Below are 25,332 nucleotides of genomic sequence, written 5' to 3' on the forward strand. Positions count from 1 at the left end.
GTATGTATTTTTCTTTTATTTAATGTTCAAAGAAGACAATTTTCAGTTTCTAGTTATTTTGCGGGGTGCATTGCTGTAATACCTAAATCAACTGTATTAAGACCGAAGCTGAATAACCCAGATAATGTGATCACATAAAGTGAATCTACATTGATAAGTAACTTTCCAGTTTGTAGTCACAGGCCCGTGTGACCATACGAATTTGGAAGACTTATGTGTGGGCCAGTACTGAGTAGAACAAGAATGAAGTCTGCAGCTATGGAATGGCTCAATTACTGGTACTGTTATCAGCTGCCCACACTTCAAGGATGCTTATTGCTGATTACTAACTGCATGTAGCAAGTTGAGTCAATGGGAGAGAGTCGCACTGGCAGTTCACAATCTGAACAACTTCTAAGTCGAGGGAAAGCTTTTAAGCACAGAACTCCCTGGTGGTTATTGGCAAGGCAATGAGGAGACAGGCCCAGTTATGCTGTGGGGGTTACAAGCATCTTAGTAGAACTGGCTGTTACAATCATCAAATTAGCTGTTTAAAAGAAATATATCCCATAAGCTCCTGTCTGAACTGTGTCTGACCCTTTTCCTGGAAATGCTGTATTCTGGCTCAGCTCCACAGCCAAGTTTCCTCCTCTTCTGCCCCTTGCACTATCATGTGCCTCAAGCAAACAAAGACTTCTCCCTGCCTATCTTTTCCTGTCCTCTATCCCTCTTCCAAACAGGCTGGTGTTAGTTTGGCAGCACCCACCTCTAGGGAAAGTATGAACATAGGCTCTTTTTGGTGCAGGATGACACCAACAGCTGTGTCACCTTGCAAAAAGAAAAGTAACTCTCTAAATTTTAAAAATAACAAGTGACATGCTTAATTCTCAGCAGCAGAGAGATATCAGATATGTTGGTTTGGTGGCCCTAGAAATTTTGGAACAATCAGTGGTACCCTGTCTTCCCTTTCCTGCACTGAAGTGTCCAGTTCTCCTGTAAAACCTGAGAGAAAACAACACCTATGCAGAGCCTTATTTTCTACACCTTCCTTCAGGACACTGGTTGCTCTAACTAAGCTAAACAGCATGCTTTTTAAGAGCTGCAGGATGTGTTAAGAAACATTGCCAAATATTCTGGTCTCCAAATCCTGTGTTTTAAAAAGTTAATACTCTAGAGGAAAAGTGTTGCCTGAATTCTAAATAGCTACTTGAAAACAAAAAAAAAGCATCCATAGTATTTATGTATTATTACATCCATACTATTTATATTTATTATGTTTGAGCAGGAGCAGGACTTTTCCCAGGACTTAAGGGCTGAAGATAACATGCCAGCTCCTGCTGCATTAGAAATAAGAGGCTGGAATCTCATACTTATCCAAAGGGAAAAAACCAAACATGAAGTGAAATGTTTTCTGTAGCAGCTAAAATGTGTTCCAAAACAATGAAACACTGGTGAATGAATGCTAAACAAAAAATTCTCAAGCTATTGTTCAGTCTAAACCCTTTAAAATGTCAGCAATTGGTATTGATTACAGGTTTAAAAAAAGAACTACAGAGGGTCATTAAAACTGAAACATAGTATATACTGTAACATTGGATTCATAGATCACTTCAGAGAAACGTAGACTTTCTAGCAAACATTCCAGCATCAGCTCTATGTTTTCCTAACTCTGGACAGAATAATATAGCTCCCAAGAGTACAGGTGAAATACATGAACCCCAAATAATCATTAAAGCCTCTTTAGAGGCTACACAGGAACAAATGACCTGAGCTCCTACAGTTGTCTGTAAAAAGTTCCTCTGTCTTCTTTTCTAAAACTTGCAGAATGATCTGGATATGAGCCAGCATCACACCTATCCTTTTAAAACTCCATTTATATTTAAAACTCCTTGCTGTCCTTTGGCAGTGTTTGCCACATTTACCTATGCTGAGTACTACTTTATACTGTGTATTTTGGCTACTGAAATCAGGGAAATTGCTTGGTATGCAATATGACGAGCTCTAAGCAAGACTGGCAGACCTGGAAAGATGTATTTTATGCATCAGTATCTTCATCCAGTCCCCAACCCAAAGCCTACGTGTTACATGCAAGACACTCCAGTGTTGCATTAGATATAAAAATTGAAGCTGAGTGAAGGTGGAGGGACAAAACAAGACTTTGCTCTGTAGCCTCATATCTGCACAGTGTTTTGCCTATAAATCAGCAAGTTAGGGATCACTGAAGTGAGCTCTCTTGGTTATTATTTACTTAACTAGATTGGACCATACCCCAGTGACCAGAAGGAAAAACACTAAGAGGTCTGCCTTGCCCAGCTGAGAGGCTAATTAGGTACTGTAAAACCCTACAATTTGGAGAAAAGCACTCGTAACATAGACAAGTACAAGATCTACAAGAACAAACCTCCTACTTGCTATGAAGCTATAAGGAACAGAAGGGAGATCTCTAACTAATTAGATTAATAACAGCTTATGGCTTCATGTAGAAGGAACAATAAAAGAATAAAAACAGCTAGAAACAAAATATTTTTCTCAAGGATATTTTTTCCCTTTTCCATCACTTTCTACAACGTTTTGTACCCAAGATTCTACCACATGGTGTGCTTTGAATTTACCCCTTAATTAACACAGAGATATGCTAAATTTTGAGGTTTTTTCTTGTTTCAGGGTGCTGTTCAGAACAGTCTGATGTCATACAAATTATTGCTACTAACTCCAAATGCTAAAATCTGAGTATTTCATTCTACCTCCACATCTAAAAAACGTGCAGCTCAAACTCAATGCTGTGCATCTGTGATCTAATTTATACCTTCTAACTATGAAAAGACAATAACTTAATGAGTAATTGATTTTTTTTTTCCCCTTGGAACTCTTTTTTTTCTTCATATTCTTCCTTTTGAAAGCGTATCCAGATAAAAAAGGCAGCTATTTCAAAATGTAATACTGATACCTCATCAGAGTGTGTGTACTTAGGGTGTTACAGCTTAAGGAATGCAGGGAAGTTGAGTGTTTCCAGTAACAGATTTGGACCTATTGAAAAAGACAGTTAAGATTCTACCATTGCTACTATAAAGAAGCATCCTTAGCAAGATGTAATGTGACCAGATAAAATTCAACCTGGGCAACCAGAATCCTCTTGATCACAGGTAAAATTCTAAGCTGCTAAATGACACATTACATTTGTGGAGAAACTGCACTGATTTTAGCCATTTAGTATCTTTTAGTTAAGTGTAACTGGGGTGACAATCATGTGGGTTAGACAATCATTGACTCCCACAGGTCACCAATCCAGAGATATGAATAAAAAAGGAATGACATGAAACCAGAAGGGTATGAGTAACATTTGTGTTTGTCTTTCTTTACCTTGAGCTCATCTGCATCATAAAAGTCTATGCGCACAGCAGGGACCATCCATGTCTGGAACAGAGTCGCCAGGATCTGTTTGGCAATTGCGTCTGCGATGAGGTGGAAGTGGAGTGGGTTTCGCCTGATGTGAGAAGGAAGAGTAATGCGTTAGTTCAAAGGTTTCTAATTCCTACTGTAAAAGGACAACAACAGAACTTACAAGCCTTACCTATGTCTAAGGTCTCAAGGTAAAGCATACAGCATGTTTGGTGGAATCTTGCTCTTTGGCCAAATTGTTGAAACACACACGATTTGAATAAACATGACAGTATTAGAAATACTGAATCAGTTTCTGAGTGTTTGTAAATAAATGTAGCTCCTTTGAGTTCAATGGAATGTGATAATTTGTAACAGCTGAGAATCTGGTCCTTTCTGCTGGCTCCTTAAAAGAAGGGCAAGTTAATCCCCCTTTGGGGACTTGAGCTGTGAAAGTGATTGCTTTCAGTTTCTAGGTCAACGTGGTAATTCATCTTTGTGATAAGAACAGTTTTCTGTGGAGAAGTGGGCATGGAAGAGAAGGTTGAAAAATAATCATCTGAATGAGGTAAAATTCCAGGACCACTGAGTTTACATACATACTTTCTACAAAGCAAATCTAGGGTATCAACAGCTGTTCTATGGGAACCCAAAGTTAGATGTTTCAGGTGTCTTCTAGCTACTGGCATAGTGAATAGAAAGCAGATTGGAAATCTCCCCATACTTGTTCCTAAGAGTGAAGGAAGGTTGAAGAAAAGCAGGAAGAAAGAAAATATTTTACTTCATAAAGCCAGATTTGGGTTCACCTCTGTAGTTATAAGACCTGGGCTAAGTGAAAAGCTTCAAAACAAGATGAGTGAAACCAGTTTTAGCAAGAGTGGCAAGGTTGGACAAAGTGCATGGATTTTTCTATAGTAATGTGAACTTGGACATGATAAATACCATGTTTATATCCCAAAACCTTGCTTCTCTCTTTGAGGGACAGTAAGCAAAATCTGATCTTTACTCAGCTTCTGTGGTAGGAGTATGAAAACCTGGCAGTGGAAGTTAGTCACGATTTGTAGTCCCTGTTTATCTCCAGCATAGCAAGTCTGCCTGTTAGCAGAGAAGGACAGAGTTTGCAAAAGCCACTAAGAAGACAGATGGTTCATTTAGACTTTAGCATTGGCTCAACCCTTCTTCGATCCCTAGGGTGGAACAGTGGAGTCTCATTTCTGTTAAATTTATAAAGGTAAATGGGTGCACTTGTTAATGGATACTTTTCATCTAAAAGGAGAGCATTTAGTTTCAAATGGTTGAAGTAGGAAGATGACTGATGCTCCTACATTCTTCTGTGTGAACGAGAAGTGAGGAAATCTGTTTTAGTTGAGGCCAATGTACTTCCATTACACTTTTGGGCTTAACCCAAAAGATAAAGGTTATTTCTTTCTCCATTTCCTGCATTAATGAACAATACATGCCCTTCTCTTTAATGCTACTCCTCTTGCTTTGATGAGAAATACTGTTTCTCAAGTCCACAAGAAAACGTAAAAATACATACAATGGTTCACATTATCATAACACGCCTCTCAGTAGAAAGAGGAGATTGTTGTGAGAAGCAATGTATGGCTGGATTTTCCAGCATTAAAAATACTGCACCTAAGATCCAATCCAATACCCAGGGATGTCAGTGAAGCCGCTGTATCGGCCTCAAGGGCACTGTGGATCAAAGTACGTGCTTACAGGAAAAGCAGAAAATGGCTGGATAGAAGGCTTATATAGGAGATAATCACAATGGCAGAATAAACCCACAGCTGATCTGCGTTTAACAATATCCAAAACACTAAGCCACAACATGCTTTCCAAAGCGACAAAGGTCTTTCCATCTCCAGCTTGCCCTGGAGCGAGGAGGGGAGAGGGCAAGGCGTAGGCTGCCAGCTGCCAAGTGTCCCATTACCAAGCTAAAGGGATCACAGCAATTATATCAGCTTCACCAGCCCAGCAGGGGAGAACAAGAGGACATCCTGGCTCATGCAGATTCCGCAGTAACCAGGCACCTTGCCAAGAAAAAATCAGGAAATAGCAGTGATCAGGAAATACATTTCATTAGCAGAGAAAAGGCCAAGAGAAACATAGCACACCACAGACAAAGCAGTGTCTCAAGGAAATAGGTGTTGAATGTCAACGTACACATTCCACATAGGTCCCTCTGCATAGCAGGGGCTGAGGCTGGTATATGGTAGAACTATTTCCCAGCTGGTGTTCTTTAGTAATTTCTTTTCTCTTTTTTTCAGGGTCATTTGTCTATATATTGCAAAGCAGAATAAGAGTAAAAATCAGCTAAAACCAGAAAAGCTCAATCTTCTTTCAAGCCGTCATTTAGTTAAATGGAATTGATATAAAATATTTGAAGATGAAACACGCCAGTTGAAAAGAAAAAATCTGATACAAAGACACTCAGATGTTTAGTAGCAGATTATACTTATCTGAATGACCCAGAGTGTATCAAACTTAAATGGGAACAAGTGGGTGACATTTTCTTTAGTTCAGCTCCTACTGGGAAAAAGAAAAAGGAGTAGTTGTACTCCTACACAGAAATCTCTTTCAAGTTGTTAGCCTCATGGTAAAGCTTCAGCTGGAAGGAAAGTACGTGCCAGAGTCAAAGCAGAAGATTATCACTTACAAAAATATATCCCCAAAACAGAGTAGTGACCCACTGACATCTACAACTAAATGTTCATCAGTCACAGAAAATTTTACTCCAGACAAGGTTTTAGTCATGTGACATGTGAAGGTTTAGCACAGCACTAGGAGCCAACAGAGCACAGACTCAAACCTGGAAGACCTTCTGAAGGTAACAGTACTCACATACACACAGATGACATCTTTTACCTCTTCTGGCATCAGCAATATGCAAAGCTTAAAAGATATGGATTGCTTCACAGTGTTCATGAAACAAGTTCAGAAGCTTAAAGATTAACCAGCATCCACTGGAAAAGATACAGAAGAGTTCTGTAAAGATGAGAAATCTTTCTCCAGAGATGTGAGAAAGGGATGTCATCGTTATTTGCCAATATGATTGAATCACTATCTGTAAGAATTAGGGGCGCCAATCAGGATATTGTGAAGGATTCCACGGAAAGCTACATTTCATTAGACTTAGATGTTTTGCTGCACCATTTGGTGTCAGTGACAGCTATTCCATTCTTCAGATTGGTCTTTTTCCAGGACAGAGGCATTTTGGGATAGGAGGTTTATAAAGCTGAAATAAAACTGTATTTTGAACATCTGAAATTTACCAACTACAACTTTTCACAGTTTCTACTACATGGAAAATGCTGACACGCCAATGTCTTAATGCGGAAGAATGCCATTCAAAAATATGGGTATTTCCCATCAAGTGGAAACTCAAGGTTTTAATCACTCTATTTAGAAAACTGCAAACCTTCACATATTAAATTATTTCCACTTATCTTAAATCAGAACACTATTTGACGAAGTAAACCATACGTAAAGAGCATACATTTATTTTCCTAAATTGCTTTCCTCAAAAGTGAATGCAACAAGATGCTGGCCAAGATTTTCAAGCATGGATGCTTAAATATAGGCTCTTACTCCTAAATATAGGAGCTTAAATGAATGCTCTCATTTTCAGAATTGCTGAGGTCCTATAAAGTTTAGTAAAATGAAAACAAGTCAGTAATTTTAAAAGTCAGACTATGAATTTAAGAGTCTACTCCCATTTCTTTTTTTCTTTTTTTAATCATGATGTCTTATTTTTACATTTCCAAACTTCTTATTCTTCATCAGAGTTTTGATCTGCTTGCTTAAGCATTTGTGGCCCATTCTTTTCGAACAGCCACTTCCACAGAGTTAAATACAAAGATCTGCAATTGAAAAAGGGAGTAGTGAACCAAGACTCGCTCTTCCCTTCTGTATTATTCCATAGCTCAATTGTTAGCAATTCAAAAAGCAGCTGCTTGGCTGCACAGCTCCCCCTCTGCAACAGAGGAATTTTATTTTCTAAGAATATAAAAAGGTCAGTAGCCCAGGGGGTTTATTTCCAAAACCTATACTTTATTAAGGGAAGCACAACAAGGTAATACCTTTTATATCTGTGACAAATGGCTACAAGAACTTCAAACAGAAATTATAAAAGGCAGCTTGGGAATTTTTTTTTTCCTAATGCCCATATGACAATCCCTCTTCTCATACAGGGAGAATTTTAATGTGAAAATCGTTACAGATTTTTCATACCCCTTCACATCCAGTATTGATTAAAATGCTCCCCAAACTACTGGAGAGATGTTAAAGATGTACTAGCTCCTTCATTCATGGACATTCTTGTTTTGTGTTAACTTATAGAAGCACTTTGGGAAATAATAAGAGATTTCACAGACAGATGTTTTTAAACATTGCTTTGTCCATTATGCCTTCATTGTTAGGACAGCTCAAAAATACAGAAATAAGTGTATACTATTGATGCATCCATGTGGTACAGAGAAACTAGTCCATGCTTTATAGTTTTTGCCAGAAAAATCTCCCACAAGATAGATTGACATGTTAAAAAAGTTGGAAACAATATCAGAGGTTTTAAATTCTCAAATTAACTCCATTAAGGCAAAGTGGTCTCCATGGAATACAGCCATTAGATTACATAAGCTTTAATTACCAGCCAGTGTTGACTTGTGACTCTCACTTGGAAATTACATGTCATCCTTTTTATTTAATTTAGATTTTCATTTGGTTTGCCTTATTCTACTTATTCTAAGAAAAAGAGTTTATTATTCACACATAACACAATTTAACATCCTAATCTTAAAAATGCTTAGCCATATGCTTAACTTTAAAGTTATAAGCAGCCTTCTTAAAGCAAAGAGACTACTTCATGTCAGAGAGCACTTGTCTGGCTGACTGGATTTGTTTACACTATGAAACTCCATTACTACGCCACTATTACTATAGGATAGATGTGAATGTTCAGCTAAAGAAGTAACTGCAATGAGTTCTCCAAAGGAGGACTAAAATAGGGGGGGGGAAAAAGGCCACCAGTATCCACTGGCACAAGAGAAGTTAATTTTTCACAGATTCTCAGGTTGACCTAACTGCCAGCAACATGGTATAACTGTGTAATTTTGGCCTTTCTTGGTTTCCTAAGGAAACAAGGTGTTTCGCATGTCTTTGGAAAAGACATGAGTACATTAAAAATCATTTTAGTTCTTACTCAGGTTAAGATTTACCTATGTAGAGACAGAAATGATCTTTCCAGTATTAAACTGTAACTCGTGAGCTTTTTCTGTGGCACTGTAAGCTTTCCAATTTTCAAAAATAGGATAAAACATTGGAAATGACCAACATAACTTGTGCCAGTAGCTGCAAAAGTTTCAAGGAGCATTATTAACCACAGCACACTGCTTCAGTTTTCAAAAAGAAATGCAGATGCTTTTTGCATACTACTGTACGCCCTGTTTCCAAAAACACTTGCATTTCATTTTGCCCATTTGGCCCAATATCTTTAATTTTTAGTGTTTAGTCTTTTGCTGTGGAAAAAACTAAAGTTAAGCTGTGCTTAGGACACAGTGATACGAGCTCGGCTCTGTTAAACTGGCTCAGGGAGAACATTTTTCACCTCTGCAACAGATTTAGAAAATGTGTCATAATTAGGAACTAGATGCCCCAGAGAGGAAAGCAGGCAAGTTGCAGACCAGGACTAAGTACTCACTCTACAAGCCTCCCTCCCTCTGTGCAGCACTGCCAATGCATATTTATCAAGAGTCTGCAAACCTTACGCTATCCCAGCTCTGCTGAGACTCCTCCTGAGAACAGACTGTCAGTTATGTCAAACTGGGTGTTAAAAGCTGCTGGGATTTTGTGGCTTCAGCATACATTTTCTGAAGACAAAACTGGAATCAAGCTCCTTTTCCACTGGGAACGAAATGCATTTCTGAACTATGGTTTTCTTACAAGGAATCAACCACACCACCCCTTCCCTCTCCTTTTCCCACTCTCTGGAACCCAACGACAGATACAGCTTCTCAAACAGTTCGAACAAGTAGTTTGCCTAAATCTCACAATATATATGGTATGACTAGAATCAGAAACTTGCTTTTTTAGACCTGGGGAGAGCTGAAACGTTCAATATGCAGGATTCGCTGTATGTGCATGCAAGAGAGAAGAGACAGCACTATATATCTATAGAAGCTCCTGTAGCTTTTACTCTTAATGACCCTGCATCCCTGCTGTTTTGTGTCGCTCTACCTAGCACTCTAGCTCAAAGTTGGGGGTATAACAAATATCTCCATGCATGGAGGGAAGATGATTAGACTGATATGGCCTCCTTTTCTCAGCATTTTTCTATTAAAGAAGAAGGGATTCCCTACAGAAGGAGAGAATTTAGGTACCGCTTTTTGTATCAAAATTCACAACTAAAACATGCTTTAATTACTAAACTACACAGAAATGCTAATAAAAACACGACATCTCCATGAATTCCAGGCAGATTCACTTTAATTGGTGCTCTTACAACCAACACCAAATGATGTGCAGCAGGAGCAGATGAGAATATTAAGTGTGTTGCTTTGAGGGCCCAGTTGTTTAAGCAGTAGATTGTACTCAGGGTGTTGTAGGGCAGGATTGAGGTGTAAGGGTACACACACACACGAAGAGCCCACACTGTGCGTGGCTACATAATAACAGCTGTGATTTCCAGACAGGCATCTTTCAATTATACAATACACTCTCTTACACTCTTGTTATAGACAAAGTCTGCACCTGCTGTACCAGGTTTGGTTGATCATCAGAAACTTCAAAAAAGGAAAAAGAAAATCTCTGACAATATGTTTGGAGGCATGTTCATTCTGTTATTGCAAAACTATATTTGAGATTGAATGTGATGATGCTACAAATAAAGGACCAGTAGCCTAACTTCAGGGATTAGGATAGAAAAAGCAAAATCCTTCTCTAGTGGAAACATATGGTTCTTTCAAATGTCTGTTTAGCTTGGCTTATTGAAAAACGCTAGCTAAAAAGCATTTTCTGGTGCACATCTCCATGCCTGTTTTCATTGATGACCCTCAAGTCAGATTGTGAACTTGCTACTGATGTCATGAAGCATCCACCATCTGAACCAACCATCTCCAAGTCCCCTAACTCATTCCTCCTAATGCAGTACTGTCTCCATCCTTCTTTCCTGCACTTAAATAGATCCTAGCAATCACAGGCTGCCCAGGGAGGTGGTGGAGTCACCATCCCTAGAGGTATTTAAGAGATGAGTTGATGTAGTGCTTAGGGACATGGTTTAGGATAGACTTGGCAGTGCTAGGTTGACGGATGGACTCAATTATCTTAAAGGTCTTTTCAAACCAGAGCAAATCTATGATTCCATGATCATACTTTTTGAAGTGCATACCAGTCTCCAAGATAACATTGTTTGCACGTGGCAATCAATGCAAGAAATCCTGGTTCTAAATCAATTTGTGACTGAGTTTTTTTGTTTATTTGTTTAGTTTTATTCTCTAATCTCTTTCACCATTGACATTCTAAAGATAAAGATCCAAGAAAGGAGAGTTTCTGAGGCATGGCCCTCTGCACATACAGCTGTAGCATCAACAGATACTTAAGTTGCCTGTATTTTCTAGAAGATAAGGAAGAAATATCTGTAAGAAGCTCTGCCTCTTCTTTGAGAACATCTTCCTTTTCCAGCAAACAATTTAATGCCTATTGAGAAAAGCTAGTTCTAGGCAGGAATGGACTTAGATTTGTCTTTAAGTACGTGTTCAGCAAACAAGCAAGACAGGTTATCTTGAATGTAACTCACTGTACTAAAGTTTCATTAGCTTTACTGGACTTCATCTTGATCACCTCTGTTGAGCTAGACAAATCCTTTGAGATGAGTAGCATCGCCAGCCAAAGAGAAAGTATGTTCTTGACAAGGGCAGAATCCACCAGATTTAGAAATATCAATGTTATTTCCCTTTTGTTTGGGTTTCATATTTTAGTTAAATATATTTCCAAGTTACAGAATTCTGCCATTATATGGAGGAATTGTTTATAAGTTTACTAGTTATTCAGATGAACATCTTATATAAACCAGGGACATTTCCTTTAAGTAACACAGACCAGGAGTTTTTAAACCTTTGAGCTGTGAGATTCCTATTATTTACAGCACATTTGGAAACATTTGGAAACTTAGAGAATATTAGAGTCTTCTCAAAATGGATGCAAGTACTAGGAGAGAAAAGCGCAAAGAACCTAAAAACTAGGATAAGTAATGTCACCATAAAAATGCATATTTGCAAGAAATCCCTTAGAAACAACAATCAGAACAGACAAATCACCCCTCATCCTTGGAATATAAAGCCAGTTTACACTGAATAATTCAGAAGTCTAATTGGAAATAGATATAGTTTTAAAATTTAACAGGATTTTAACATTCAGAAAAATTCTGCACAGAGTATGATACAGGTCTTTATTGTCATTTCGTTATGTTTATTTTAGCACTGTTTTTCTTGCCCCTAGCCCTCATGTAACATGAACATGTTACTTCTGGAAAGACTTGCAAAGGGTATGTGTTGATAGTGAAAGTTGCTCTCATATTTTGGAGAATTTCCCCTCTCCACCTGCACTCTAGCCAACCTCTTAAACAATATTCACTGAGTCTTTTTCCACACTTTACAAGGCAATCATTTATATTCTTTTACGAAGCTTACCAAAAATGGGTAAAAGTTAAAATGGTGTACTAAAACCACTGTAAAGGAGTGATTACTAACTGTTTCAGCAGAGGACTGGAGGGAAACATAAGGAGCAAGGTGGAGGACTGGAATGCCCCACTCCAGCGAGCTATAAGAATATATTAGCACATAACATGACTAAGAGTCATCCTCCCTGGTATAACTTATCATTCAATATAAAGCAGTGTATTGAAACTACCTCCTTAGTAAAATCTTACACTCTGTGCATGTTTTCTTGGTATATTTGTCCTGTTTGAGTCAAACAGTCTGATTAGTCTCTCACTTTCCTATTTTGATCCACTTTCTGCAACACTGCTGGAAAACATCCCAGAGAGACATTACTAAAATGGACAAGGGATATACACATATGCCCACACACACAGTTTAATAGCATTTCTCTTTTTCTGGAGCTGCTGTTTATTAAGGAATTAGTTTATTTTGTCTTCATTGTACATTTATGCCTCTCGATTTTGGGATCTAACTGTGCTTCATGTGCTAAAACCAGGTTGCAAAGCCTTCTGAGGGGCTGCAAGTAGCTCTCCCAAAGCCAGAATAAATAATCTGACTTTAATGAAGTAATACTGGCTATAGTAACAGATTTATTTTGAAAAATAAATGTCTAAATGGGAAGCTGGGACAGTCAAGTAACCAGTGTGTATTTATGTTGATGGCTTTCAAATTACCATCTACACCTGTGCCATGAACTGATACCAGAAATAGGCTAAATGAATACAATGCTGCTATTGCTATTATTATTTTACAACACTCAGGAGTGTACAGATGTTTCATAGTGCAGATAGAGAGTGTCACTATTCCCACAATGTAACAAGAGTAGCAAGTGGATCTTTGATGCCTCTACTTCACTGCAGAAATCTTTACAGAAGTGAATCTATTTGTGGCAGTCACAAATTTCGTCCTTCCTTCCTTCCAAAGAAAAAGCAACCAGGCAAGGGAATCTGACTTTCTTTTGAAGTAAGAGAGTAAATGCAAGAACGAGCTTATTTAGCCATAATCAGATATACAATATACAAGAAAAGAAAGCTGCTTTTACCTGTGAAATAAGACAGACTTGACAAGCGTGACAACATCCCGACTGGCATTGTACCCTGCACAAACAATGGCAACGTGGATGGTCTGTGGGAAAAAAGGAACAAAAAGAGCAAAAAATTAAAGCCTACTCCTGTGTTCTGTCATTCATTAAGGAGAGCACATACATGACAGTGCTGTTATTTAGTGCGGCGATTGTTAAAGATTTGAGTGGGTGTTTTGCAGCTGTTTGCAGCCCACTAGAGGCATTTTGTTAAAAACATCTTAATTGAGTTATAATACCATCATCATTTCAAAGTCATTACTATCCCTAAATTACATCAGATATCTGAACAGAATTACATTTATTAGCTAAGAGCATATGTGTGCGCGTGTGTACACACACCCACCCATACCCATTTAGCAGCACACAAAATTCTGAGCATGTGAACATGCAGATGCTTTAACCTCCTGAACCTGAGTTTAAAATTACATCTGATAATTAGAAGCAGAAGCTTTTAGAAATTTTGCATTATTTCTGTCTTAAGGACAGCTGTGAAGGAGAGGGTGAGCAAGCTCTGATGAATGAGCATGGTGGGACAATTGGTTTGCCAGGGGCTGGTTGCATCCCAGTGACAAGACGGGACATGGGCTGGTGAAGGCAGATGGTCACTGCCCTGCCCGTGACTACAAGTACGGGCTGTATTGGGTAGTGTTAATGTGAACTAAAACCATCACCAACACACACATTCTCCCCATCCCTGCACTTTGGTAAAGTCTCACTTATTCTGTGCCTTCTTCCCTCCTTTTTAAAATGAGGCAGAGGTTTATTTGTCTCTTCAAGAGGAAAGGAAAAATTGAAAAGGTGCTACTAGTCATTATTATTAAGGTAGTATGTAATAATTTGAAAAATGCTGTTATGTTACTCTTTTCTCGTTTTAAAATTAGCCATTGCTATTCCCTGGGGACAAAAGAAAATTAATCCTAGCAGGTTTTGACTCCAGCTTGTGTATTTTTCTGTTTCTCAGTGGCCACAGAAATGAAGGAATGTTCACCATGCTGGCAGCACAAACCTGCGATTGGGGAAACAGCTGTGAACCTGCGGGGAAGCCTCATTTGGCTTCCATTTGAAGCTTGCTTAGCTGGTTTCTTACGCACACAGCTCTCATTTTCCACAGAAAGCCCACTACGCAAAGAACAAATGAGGAATTTTGCCTCCTCACATAGTCATAGATTCCCAAAGTCTGGCTTGTAAGAAGCAGATTTACACCAGAGGTAGCATGTGTTGGGCACGTCTGAAGAGTCCAGAGCCCCAGCCATTAACATCGCCTGGTACAGGGCACAATTTGAATCACCTAATTGCCAAGTGGCTGTGCCATTGTGCACATGAAGATCGCAGCTGCCTCCAGCCCTGGTGTGCCTCACAAGCTGAGGCACATGGAAGATCTGAGGTTTTAAGACAACTTGAATTAATAAAGGCAACTGTCTGTCCAGAGAGGTGTGAGAAAGAAAAGGTACTGCAGTATATTTTAGCAATAGCTCTGTGAGGTATTCAGCACTTTAAGTTTATGCTAAAGTCAATGGGAGTGCAGCACGCTCAGCAATTTGCAAAAATTGATTGTGTTTCTCTCTTGTGATAACAACAGGAGGAGAGAACAGAGGCTGTTTATTGACAACTGTTATTGCAGCAGTGGTTTGCACAATACATACAGGCATGGGTTCCTGTGGGTGGACAGATCCCCGACACTGCATGCACTGCCTCCTCTCTGGTTGCCACCTGGTCTTTCTCAGGCTTTTTGAAGACCTAAACCACTTCCCTTCAATGCCAATTAAAATCAAATTAATTGAGAATGATTTCATGCCTGCTTTAAACACTCCACCTGTAGACACTGGACCAGACACAAACATTTTATGGGTTTTGACAGAAGAGCACTGTCATATCACTGTCAACATTGTTTTATACTACCTCCACTTGTCAGAAAAGCTCTCCTCACAGCCTCTCGACACCTTCCCAATCCCCACAAAACCAGAGATTATTCTGTCAAGGACTTCCCACATCTGTTCTCCTGTTCCTAAATGACTCTTCAAAATTAAAAGGATGCTTTCCTTGGTGCCTTTTAGCAGGCGCTGTCGCCTTGCATGCTGTTTCAGCCAGGGCACAGTGAGAAGACAGCTCTGGCGGTTCTTATGAACGTCCTTCTGCAGTTCAGAGACACTGGCACTTCTGCCCAGCAGCTCTGTGGTTGACACTGTTTATCGCTTCTATTCCTGCCTGCAATCAGCTACAGAAAAGAGCAGTAATCCTCAAAGAGAACAGAAACTAGTTCTTTTTTTTCCCCAAAGATTTTGCCTCCAGCTTGCTGCAAGACTCAGCCTGTTCCTCCTTTTCTTGATTCACTTTCCTCTCCCTCATTGTTTAACTGTTAAACAAAATAGTGGAAAAATTGAAAAGTCAACATGGGCTCAACAACCTGAATTGTCTGCAGATGTTTGCATCCTGACGAAAAAAGTTTTACTTCCAGTTCTCTCCATGGTTGTTCCAAATACATGTTTGGAGAGAGAGCAGCTGGCTGTAGCCAAATCCTGGCAAGACAGGACAGTGGTGGCTGGGAGAAAGAAGTACTTCAAAGAACTGGCATCCTCCTGAGTATACTACTGTATGCATCAGCTAGCAGATTATGAAACTGGTCAGCAGCATCGCAGCTCTCAAACTCCTCATTTTCCATCTGCAGATAGCTAGAAGACTGTATCCCCATCTCCCCAGAACTGGCCACTGTGATTCACACAACCTCTGGGCTCAGTGACTGCAGCTAAAAACTGGAAGTGAAGCCAGATAAACCAAGGATGTTCCAACTTCCACAACATGCGGCAGCCTGTATGCTTGGCTCAGCAAGTCCCTCTGAACATCTCACCCCAAGGCTCTGCATGCTACACTTGCTCCTCCCTGTTTACAACCTGTGGCAATTCTAGTTGTCAGACTCTAGCCTGGATAGTCACAAGTCACTGTGGGACTAAACTGCGCTCCTTGAAAGTGTCCATCCTCCTACAAAGCTCTTTTTAAACTGAATGATAGGCATGTTCATCACCAGTAGGTGTTGCCAGACGTCTGGACACAGGCCATTAACTGGGGCTGCTTTTAGATAATGGAACTCACTGCAGCAACAGATTAAATGATGATACACCTTGCCTTCCAGAGTCAATGAATTCTTCCTCTGTTTATACATACACATATGAATAGGCAATCAAAACACTGTGGAAGATAATCACGCTGTTCTTCCTACAGGTTGGGCATCAGTGACACAAAGAGAACTATTTTTTATTTTAAATAGTTTGGGGAGCACTCAGGCCCAGGTACTTCAAGGCACGTAAGGAACTTAAGCTTCTTTAGGAAAGGGAATTTAAATAATACCAAGGTGCATGCTAACATAGTTTAGAAACTGCCACTACAGACCAGAAAAAAACTGTTTCTGCAATCAGTATTTCATCTAAGTCCATTCTGAAGTAATATTAACGGAAAGAAAATATCCAAAACCACATGAAGAACTGAGCCTTAGATCCCATGCTGATGAGGAGTATAGAGTGCCTAGATAAACAGATGTTATTTTTTTTCCTCCTCAGGCTACTTTTTGGAATGCTGAAATAATGAGCTTAACAAACTCTAATTAGTTCTTATAGCTAAAAATAATCTTTGGTAAAGCATTTCATACTTCAATTATTTTCCAGTAGCACTAGCCCGGCCTTCCATTGCAGTTACTTAATCCTTCATAAATAATTGTTGAATGTGATTAAGAGATATTAAAAGCATGTCACAATAATGTAAATATGCTACAAATGGTTCCCAGAGGCAGGTAACATCTGCTTTTCCTGTGTTACAGTGCTCAGGTTGGTGGGGACCTGGTTTTTGAGGCTCTGGAACACTACACACTTAACCTTATTGAGCAACACCATTGAGGATAGTAACCATACAAATATGCCTGTAAAAATGCTTCAAATCTTAAGTATTCTTCTAACCTAATAAATGCTATGCTGCTAATTAACCACTTTCTAATATAAAATCTCTTTGAAAAATACTTATAAATGCACACTTAATTCAAACTAAATACCCAGTTTATGGATGTACAAGCTGGAAAGATTACGAGATAACATTGTAAGAAAGAGTCATGTAATTGTTAGCTGCCATCAGCATTATGCTCTCCTTCTGAAGCCTGTTATTTGTGCCTATGTCTTTATAAGGACTGCTCTTACTTATATTTCCAAGGTTTGTGTTAAAATTGTCTCCTGCTGGGAAGGTATGACAGGGGTCTGCTCCCTTCAGGGAGAAGGCCCTTGGTTGGAACTCTGAATTTTTTCTTGCAATATAATGCTGGTCCATTTTATAGTATCAGAGGAGCTTTCCTGCGAGGTAACACGGTAGGAAGCGGTGGCTGGAATGCAACAAACCTGCTACTGTTCGATATAGATCACGATTATTATCACACACATGCTGCTTTATCAGAGATTTAATGTTCATTCATTGTAACTGCATTTTCAAATGCTTTAATCATCACTAAAGACCATTCCAAATTAGATTCTGAAATGTTACCTTCAGTAAATCTCAAATAACTGACTCAGTGAAATAAACAACCTATTCCTAGTTTTGTCTCCCCCAGAGCCCCAGTCTTCTTCTCAGGACCCTTGTCATTTTCTACCCAAGTTGTTGACTCTTGTGATATATTCCAGGGTCAGAGACTAAAAAAGATTTAGTTTACACCTCTGAAACACTGAAAACAGAGCGTGAATGGAGTCAAGATACCACTCACACAAACACAGAATCAGAATCTACAGTAATAGGATAAACGATGAAACCCCTGGCAAATCTGATAATAAGGAAGTTTAATTTTAACTTCCATTGCTGTTACTAAATTACTGAGTGAATTCCTTAAGAAAAAGAAGAAAAAGCTATTTCGTTATCAAAATCGTGTGCGCTGAGATAGGGCGATGGCAAGTGAGGTTTTGTATTTTATATAACCATTGCCTCCAGCACAATGCTAAACCCCAGTGAGCAAGTAAATTTATTGGCAAAACACATTATAAACTGAAAGGCCACTTAAAACTATTCCTCCTTTAAACTGCTATTTTTGTGTCCCAGATTGGTTGGTACACTGAACAACCAAGAACTGAGATTCAGCTCATCACTGCTTGGCGTGATAAGGGAGAAGTGAGGTTTGTTTATTGATGGCCTGAACCTTCCCTTATTAAAAGAAATGCTAAAATGCTCACAGGGAGAAAAATCAGACTCCCATTATTAGGAGGAGGAAAAATGAAAAACAGACTCCTCCTCTTCCCTCTCCTTAAGTTAACGTTTTCCCTCTCCTTAAATAATGTTACTTCCTTTTTTTCCACACTGACGGACAAAGATGTCCAACTGGAAAGCAGTAATTCATTTTTAAAGGATATTTGATTTTTGCCCATTAAATAGACTTTATCTAAAGAGATAATTAGGACTTCTTTTTCTATCCCACTTATTTTCTTTCAACTTCTATCTTTCCTGTGGCAGAAAGCAAGATGAAAGGTGATACGGTATTATCCTCTTTGTAGATATAAATGGAGGAATTATTTTTGATATCTTCACCAGCTGGGATTGCCACAAGGCCTTTAAGCAAGACTTTCTCTTTTGGATTTATCCGTATTTGGAACTGTCATCATTCAGGTATCTGACAACTAAATAGCTGGATGACATCCACAAGGCTACTGGCATAGAATGGGGAAAACTAAACCAAAACAACCCCGCATAACCTGGGGGTTGGAACTAGATGATCTCTAAGATCCCTTCCAACCCAAACCATTCTGTGATTCTTAGAAACAGAACTCCAGTTCTTTGCAGCTAACCACATCGCTAAGGCAGGGCAGGTGGTTTCACAGTAGCATCCGGATACACTCCTGAAAGTGACTCAAAGGCACAGGCTGGCTCCATAATCCACGACTTAATGCTAAACTCTGAACTCTTCTAGTACAGATGCAAAGACAACGGAATAAGGCTTTTCAAAATGCTGTGGTGCCTTCATATAATTTGGAAATACACGGGGTCAGTTTGACACAGGTCTTTATCAGCACAGATGTACTGATATCAGCTTGGAATAAGGTTTTGGTTTTTACACCAGGTTTGGGGACACAAGGACAAAAAAGACAAAAAAATTTCATCAAATAACTACTCAAAAACTTTAAATGTTTTTAAGTAATTTTAAAGAAAGAATTAATGAGTATCTAAAAAGTTGTACCCAGTACTCCTTTAAGAGGCTGGTTTCTGAGCAGAAAGTTTCAGGGGGATGGAGATAGGGATCTGCAAGGATCCTTCAAATATCAAATCTATCGAGCTTTGTTGCTGGCAGGTTCCTTTTGTTTATTTACCTCACATTTTTCCACTGCCGGTTGCTGTCCACACTCAGAGCTGTTCCCTGCCACAATGCCAGCCCGCAGGCTCTCGCTGTCGCCTGTCCCCTCTTCCATGGAGTAGGTTTTGGAGTGATTGCCGCGGTGGTGCGAAGGGCTGCGGCTCTGTGCCAGGCTGAGCTGCTTGCGAAGCACGCGGTTCTCCTCCTCCACCTCCCGCATGCGGACTTCCAAGCTCTCGCGCTCTCGCTGGCTCGACGCCGTGTACCGAGGACTGTGGGGCTGGGATTCAAGTGGAGACAGTGACACTGGCTTCCCATCTGCAAGAGAAGGAAACAAAACGCTGCTGTCAGAATGTACTTGAGGTTGTGTTTTCCTTTAATGTCAGCATCCTGAGGCAGGGATGTGTTTCAAAGGCAGCCACGTTTTGCAAGGACTCGGCACTTCAAGGCAATGCCTACGTGCGTGGTAAACTTGAACAAATGCTGAAGATCGATGAGCTACAGGTCCTACTAATTTTAAAACCACACTAAAAGATAAGCACGTGTTTCTTTTGTTCTGGATAGGGCCGTCTGCCAGTCTCTAGTCTGGGAAGACAGTCAAGAACAGAAGGATTTAATTCAAAGACAATTAATATATAGTTAAATATATTTTAGAAACGTATGCAAGAAAACACAATTTTCCTATTCCCTATTTCCTCCACAATCAAGCTACAGCATTTTAGTTCCCATTTTGTGCCAAAGCGTAGCCCCAGCTGATTCACATGTGAGGAGCAGATGGTTCTTATTCAACAACACAGTATTATATGCTTGCTGAGAAATAAGAGGTTCAAAAGGACAAAAACATTCAATACACACGTGGGTCAAATTCCAGAAAGTATTTTGACTGAAAAAGACAAAATTTTGGAAAAACCAAAATGGTTCAATTAAACACCTTTATCTGAAAAATTATATTCCAGAAATATGGAACACTTCATTTTCAGATTTTCATAAAGTAACTTCTTTGTTCAAAGCAGCATTAAAAAAACAGCTAGATATAAAGCATAAGAAAAGATAAATTAACCTGAAACCAAGGTCCCTAACCAAAGACAACAATTGCAACACATTCTACCACCACTTCCCAGAGCATCAGCGCTACCAAATTTTAAGGGAGCAAGTTGGAATGCAGCTGATGTGTTTTTAAAGAAGACATATTTCCACATAACCTTAATAAGGCTCTCTATCTCTCTCTCTATATATATATACATAATCACGCGGAATAAAAATGCTTGAAAGATGGTAAAAAACCCTCAAACTAAACTACTGCTCAAAAATGTTCATTTGAAATCAAATTGAAACAAGGCAAAACACAGTGAGAGTTATCCAGTGTCCTAATTAGCAAGACATTCCTTTACAGTAAAGATACATATCTTATACTAAGATATTTTTCTGAAATAACTTTCTACCTGATTGTATTTTTAAAAATGTTTGTTATTTAATAATTTCTTCAATGCAGAGAGTCCCTTTGGCTTTCTCAAACAAACACCAGCTTGAGTGGTTTAGAAAATAGAAATCATGAAATCGTGCAGGTATTGTTTAGCAGTCCCCCTTAACAAGTACATTTCTCACCCTCTGACTCAAAACTATTTCCCTGATATAAAGACCTGCTCACTGAGGGTTCTCTTCCATTGTTTCACATTTACATGAATGGTGAGAATTAATGAAAAATGAGCCATAGAAATGAAAACCTCATTTTTAATTTCCATTGTTGAGTTATACAGGTGTACACACTTCCTGTTACCTATATAAATAGCTGTCCTGGTTTAAATACATTTGGACAGAATATCTTACATTTGCTTGCAGACTTTGTCCTGCAGAAATTTTCCATTTTACTATCTTTACCGTTAGCAAAGCTTATGGATAAATCTGAGTTTGATATATGTCTCAGCACAGATTCTGAAGTTTGGAACTTGAACTTTCAAGCACATAGTTATTAAAAAGTTAATGACAGATTTGAAAAGCCTGAACATCATGGGTGCAAAAATACAGACAAGTCAAAATTAAGGACAGAGCCATGCTACAATTAGAAGTACAATAAAATATTGAGTTATCTTTCTCCAGCCAGCTTAGAAGGCATGGAACCGAAATTGTGTTATTTCTCAGCTGCTGATAGCCAAGCTAGAAAGACTAAAACTCATTTGGATGCGATTATATTGCATTCCTATTACTGGACAGCAGGAGGGTATTGTGTAGATACTCTCAGATGAAAAACAGCACCCATACTCGCCCACACAACACTCAACCTGCGTTATCACCAGACTTACAATTACAATGCAAATCGAGCCAAAGTTAAAATTCAAAATTAACAAAAAAGATAGCATTTTTGCACATCTGAACAATTGTAGCTGTATTCATGAGGACAGATGAACTGTTTCTACACAACATTTAGAAGAAAAAGCATAGTCAGAGAAAGGATCTGAAAGAAAATATCGCCTAACTGCCTCAGACTGCAGGTTGCAGCAACTAGTAAGACCAGCTCAGTGTTTATACAGCCTTAAATGCCAGTAAATTCCACTACTGTCTTCTCAGTAGTACATATTTCTGCTGGTATGTAAAAGGCAGTAAGAAAATCATGTCAGAAACTATACAACAAGCTAGCTCCTTGAGCTGAAATATATACCTACTTGAAATGTATTGGTTTACTATAAAAATCATCCATGTTTTGTTACAAAGTGCCAAGTCCAAGACTTTTTCTGGGATGATCTCCTCAGGGTTTGCACAGCTGGACAAGTCATGTTTTCTTACTAACATTGCTGATTCCCCCCGGTCTATCTTGATGTATTTACTATATTCATAACACCCCAACTCCCTGCTGAAAATGGTAATATGACAATTCCACGACCCATCTGAAATAAAAATATAAAATAAAAAGTTGTGCACATCTGAGGTTGGCAAAGCTGGTGGCAAGTTACTGTTTGATTTAGTCCTATTACCAGACTGCATATAGGAAGATATTTGAGTTCAGACATGGCAAAACGACTCTTGGGAGCTACTGCCTCGTAGGTGAACACCAACACATGCTACCCTGATCAGCTTCCGACCAGTTTGCAAGGCAACATAAGGACTGTGTTTCACCTCATCTTTGAAGAAGGAGTAAGTGGACTAAGTCGTAAGGGGCCACTAATGTTAGATTGACTGTGTGTGCTACTCAGTAGAAAAGTTAAACTGATTGCACTGCACTTGAGTTTTATAGTTTTAAGTAACTGGCCAAGTGCTCTGAGCTGATGTCTAGGAACTTTTTATCTAATCTAAATCAAAATAACATAACACGTAACGAGGTTTGTGTGACTTTGGGACAAAAGATCTGCCAGGGAACACTGCAAGAAGCACCGCTGTGCTCTGAAGCAAGTAGTACACTTTTGATTGGTGCATTAAATAATAATAAACCTATTATTTTTTATTCTTCATTTGAGGTTATTGCTCTATTTGTGGGCCTTGGTAGTCTCAGATTTTTTTTTTTCCCCTATCTTTGTCAGGCCTTTTACTTCAGACTTCGTGTGCTGACACAACTTTAAAAAAGAAACAAAAGTTACCTACAAAATTCCTCTGTCCACAAAGCAAAACCCGAACACAAACCTGAACAATTGTTTAGTAGTTGAAAGCAGTCAACGAGTTATCATTACAGTAAGTCAAACAATTCAGAAAACCTGACAATATATAAATTATGTGTTCTATGGATTACTGAATGCTTCTGCATATGTGGAGTCACCTGTATTTAGGACAAGGTTTATTTCATTAAACCTTACCTAAGCAATGCACCTTAAGACACTGGAAGAAATAAAGCTTATACAAAGCAATCCAGCCTAGTTTATTTGAAAGGAGGAAGACTGAAGCAGTGGAATTTTCTTACCTACAAAACCTAAAGGATAAACCTTAACACCAAGTTCCTAGTTTTGTAGTTATCAGACTTGGAGAGGTGACAATCTGAAAAGGACCCAGTGGCACTGGAAGCTTGCTGGGGAGAGAGCACCAGAGAAAAGAGAGTTTAGCCAAAGGTTAGCTGCAGGGCTGGCTATGGGAGAGAGAAGCAGAGGGTAGGAAAGAAAAATTGGCCCTGATTCAGAGAAGACAAGTGCAGAAGCAGGGATCCTGTGTTTTTCAGATGACCCTGATCTGAACACAAATGCTTAAGATTTTGTTAGGAATTGAGGGAGGCAAATTTATGTAGCATGTTGTTGGATTTTTTCCTTATTTTTTTACATATATTTTTCTATCTTAAGTGCAAACTACTTGGTTTTTGGCATCTTTACAACGTCTAGAGGTTTCTATGTGTTTTAGCTATTATTCATCCCCTGCCTAATAGCGTGTAATGCCTTTATAATGAATTAACTGATGACAGTGAATTCTAGGCTGTCTCTGAGATAAGAGGAAGTTATGCTGCTCACAGATAATGTTTCAGTCTGTCTGACTACAGATACAAGAAAACACCACTCCTACATTTCACATTTGTTCACAGTTGAAAATTCATATTATCAGTGCACCCTTTGAGGACTAGCAGTATAACAATTTTAACCAAAAGCCAACATTCTGCAGAAAGAACTGGGATAGCAGGCAACCACCCTCATGAATTTCCCCCTGTCAAGGCCATTAGCAAAATCATTTGAAGTTCACTCCACAATTATTTTTTTCCCCATAATGACTATTGTAGAGAACTCCATTGACCCTAAGGGAAAAGTAAAATAAGATGACTGCAGTCAGAACTACGGAGACATAAAAGCTCTGTGTAAGCAGATAAACTATCCCTTTTCTTTTGGACCTCTAGTTCAGCTTTAATCATCTCACACCTTAGTACTCTATGCCTTTCTGCTCAGCTGGATGCGCTGGTAGGTATTGGTTATCTGGGCTGCTATGAATGAAGTCCTTTTTGTTAACAGTTTGGAACTTTAAGATATATGCCTCCATGAGTAGGTGCTAAGGCATCCCAAGGTGCCTATTCTCACACTCACCAGGACATTTTTTTCTCCTACGCCTTTTTGTAAATCACTGCAGTGTGATCTCAGCTGGAAGTAGAAAACCTTGCCCAAATAACCATCTTAGTAGTGGAATATAGTCTAAGCAATTTACTCAAGATCTGTGAATGCAGAACAACTTAGTTCTGCATTAGTTCTTCAGAACTAATGTGACATATGAGGCAATTATGAGCTTTTGCTTCCAAGATTCAGTGGTAGAAAGTTGTGCCATTGAAAGATGTCACACTAACAACACTGAAGGCTGATGTCCACTAGATAGAGAGAGCACAAGAAATGACAGCCAAGCCTTCCCACACTCCCCAGTTTCCTCAGCTCTGACAGAAAAGCTGCTCCCATCAGTATTAAGCACAAAATCTTCTCAGGATTTGGCACAGACAACATACGTGCTAAATTACACGTTCTTTGGTAAGAAGAGACTGTTTCCACACAAGATGCCAATCAATCATCAGTCTTAGACTTGGGCAACAGTAACTGCGCGTAGGCACTTTACCTTGTCCTTTAAGTGCCACGGCTGTGTTCACTTCCACTGCTGTGAATGGTACTTAAGCACATGCTAGCACATTTTATTGAACCCAAACCATTCTTAAAGCATCACGTTATTGCCTGCTGCTCAGATACAGAGAGTTGTCCTTCCACTGTCCTTTTCTGGAAGACAGCCCTCTACAGTCAGTGGATTCACAAATATCATACACAAAAACCCTACACCTGCAGAACATCAGGTTTGCAAAGTGTATTGGGTTTTTGTGGCAAGGTTTTGGTAGCAGGGAGGCTACAGGCGTGGCTTCTGTGAGAAACTGCCAGAAGCTTCCCGTGTCCCACAGAGCCAATGCCAGCCGGCTCCAAGAGGAACCCGCCGCTGGCCAG

General features: G+C 39.2%; 1 protein-coding gene across 1 annotated transcript in view; it reads right to left on the reverse strand.

Moving 5' to 3' along the window:
- LOC104508124 (glycosyltransferase-like protein LARGE1) overlaps positions 1-25,332 on the reverse strand; it is a gene marked incomplete at its 3' end in the record, with an annotated part of 115,697 nt that overhangs the window by 17,267 nt on the left and 73,098 nt on the right. The window contains exons 4-6 of the mRNA XM_010149639.1: positions 19,479-19,780; positions 13,117-13,199; positions 3,340-3,463 (exon numbers count right to left, since the gene is read on the reverse strand). Of these exons, the coding sequence (XP_010147941.1) occupies positions 3,340-3,463; positions 13,117-13,199; positions 19,479-19,780 (509 nt within the window). The remainder of the gene's footprint in view (positions 1-3,339; positions 3,464-13,116; positions 13,200-19,478; positions 19,781-25,332) is intronic.

Source organism: Eurypyga helias, unplaced genomic scaffold (genome assembly GCF_000690775.1).
Source record: "Eurypyga helias isolate BGI_N326 unplaced genomic scaffold, ASM69077v1 scaffold724, whole genome shotgun sequence".
In the NCBI taxonomy this organism is placed as follows: Eukaryota; Metazoa; Chordata; class Aves; order Eurypygiformes; family Eurypygidae; genus Eurypyga; species Eurypyga helias.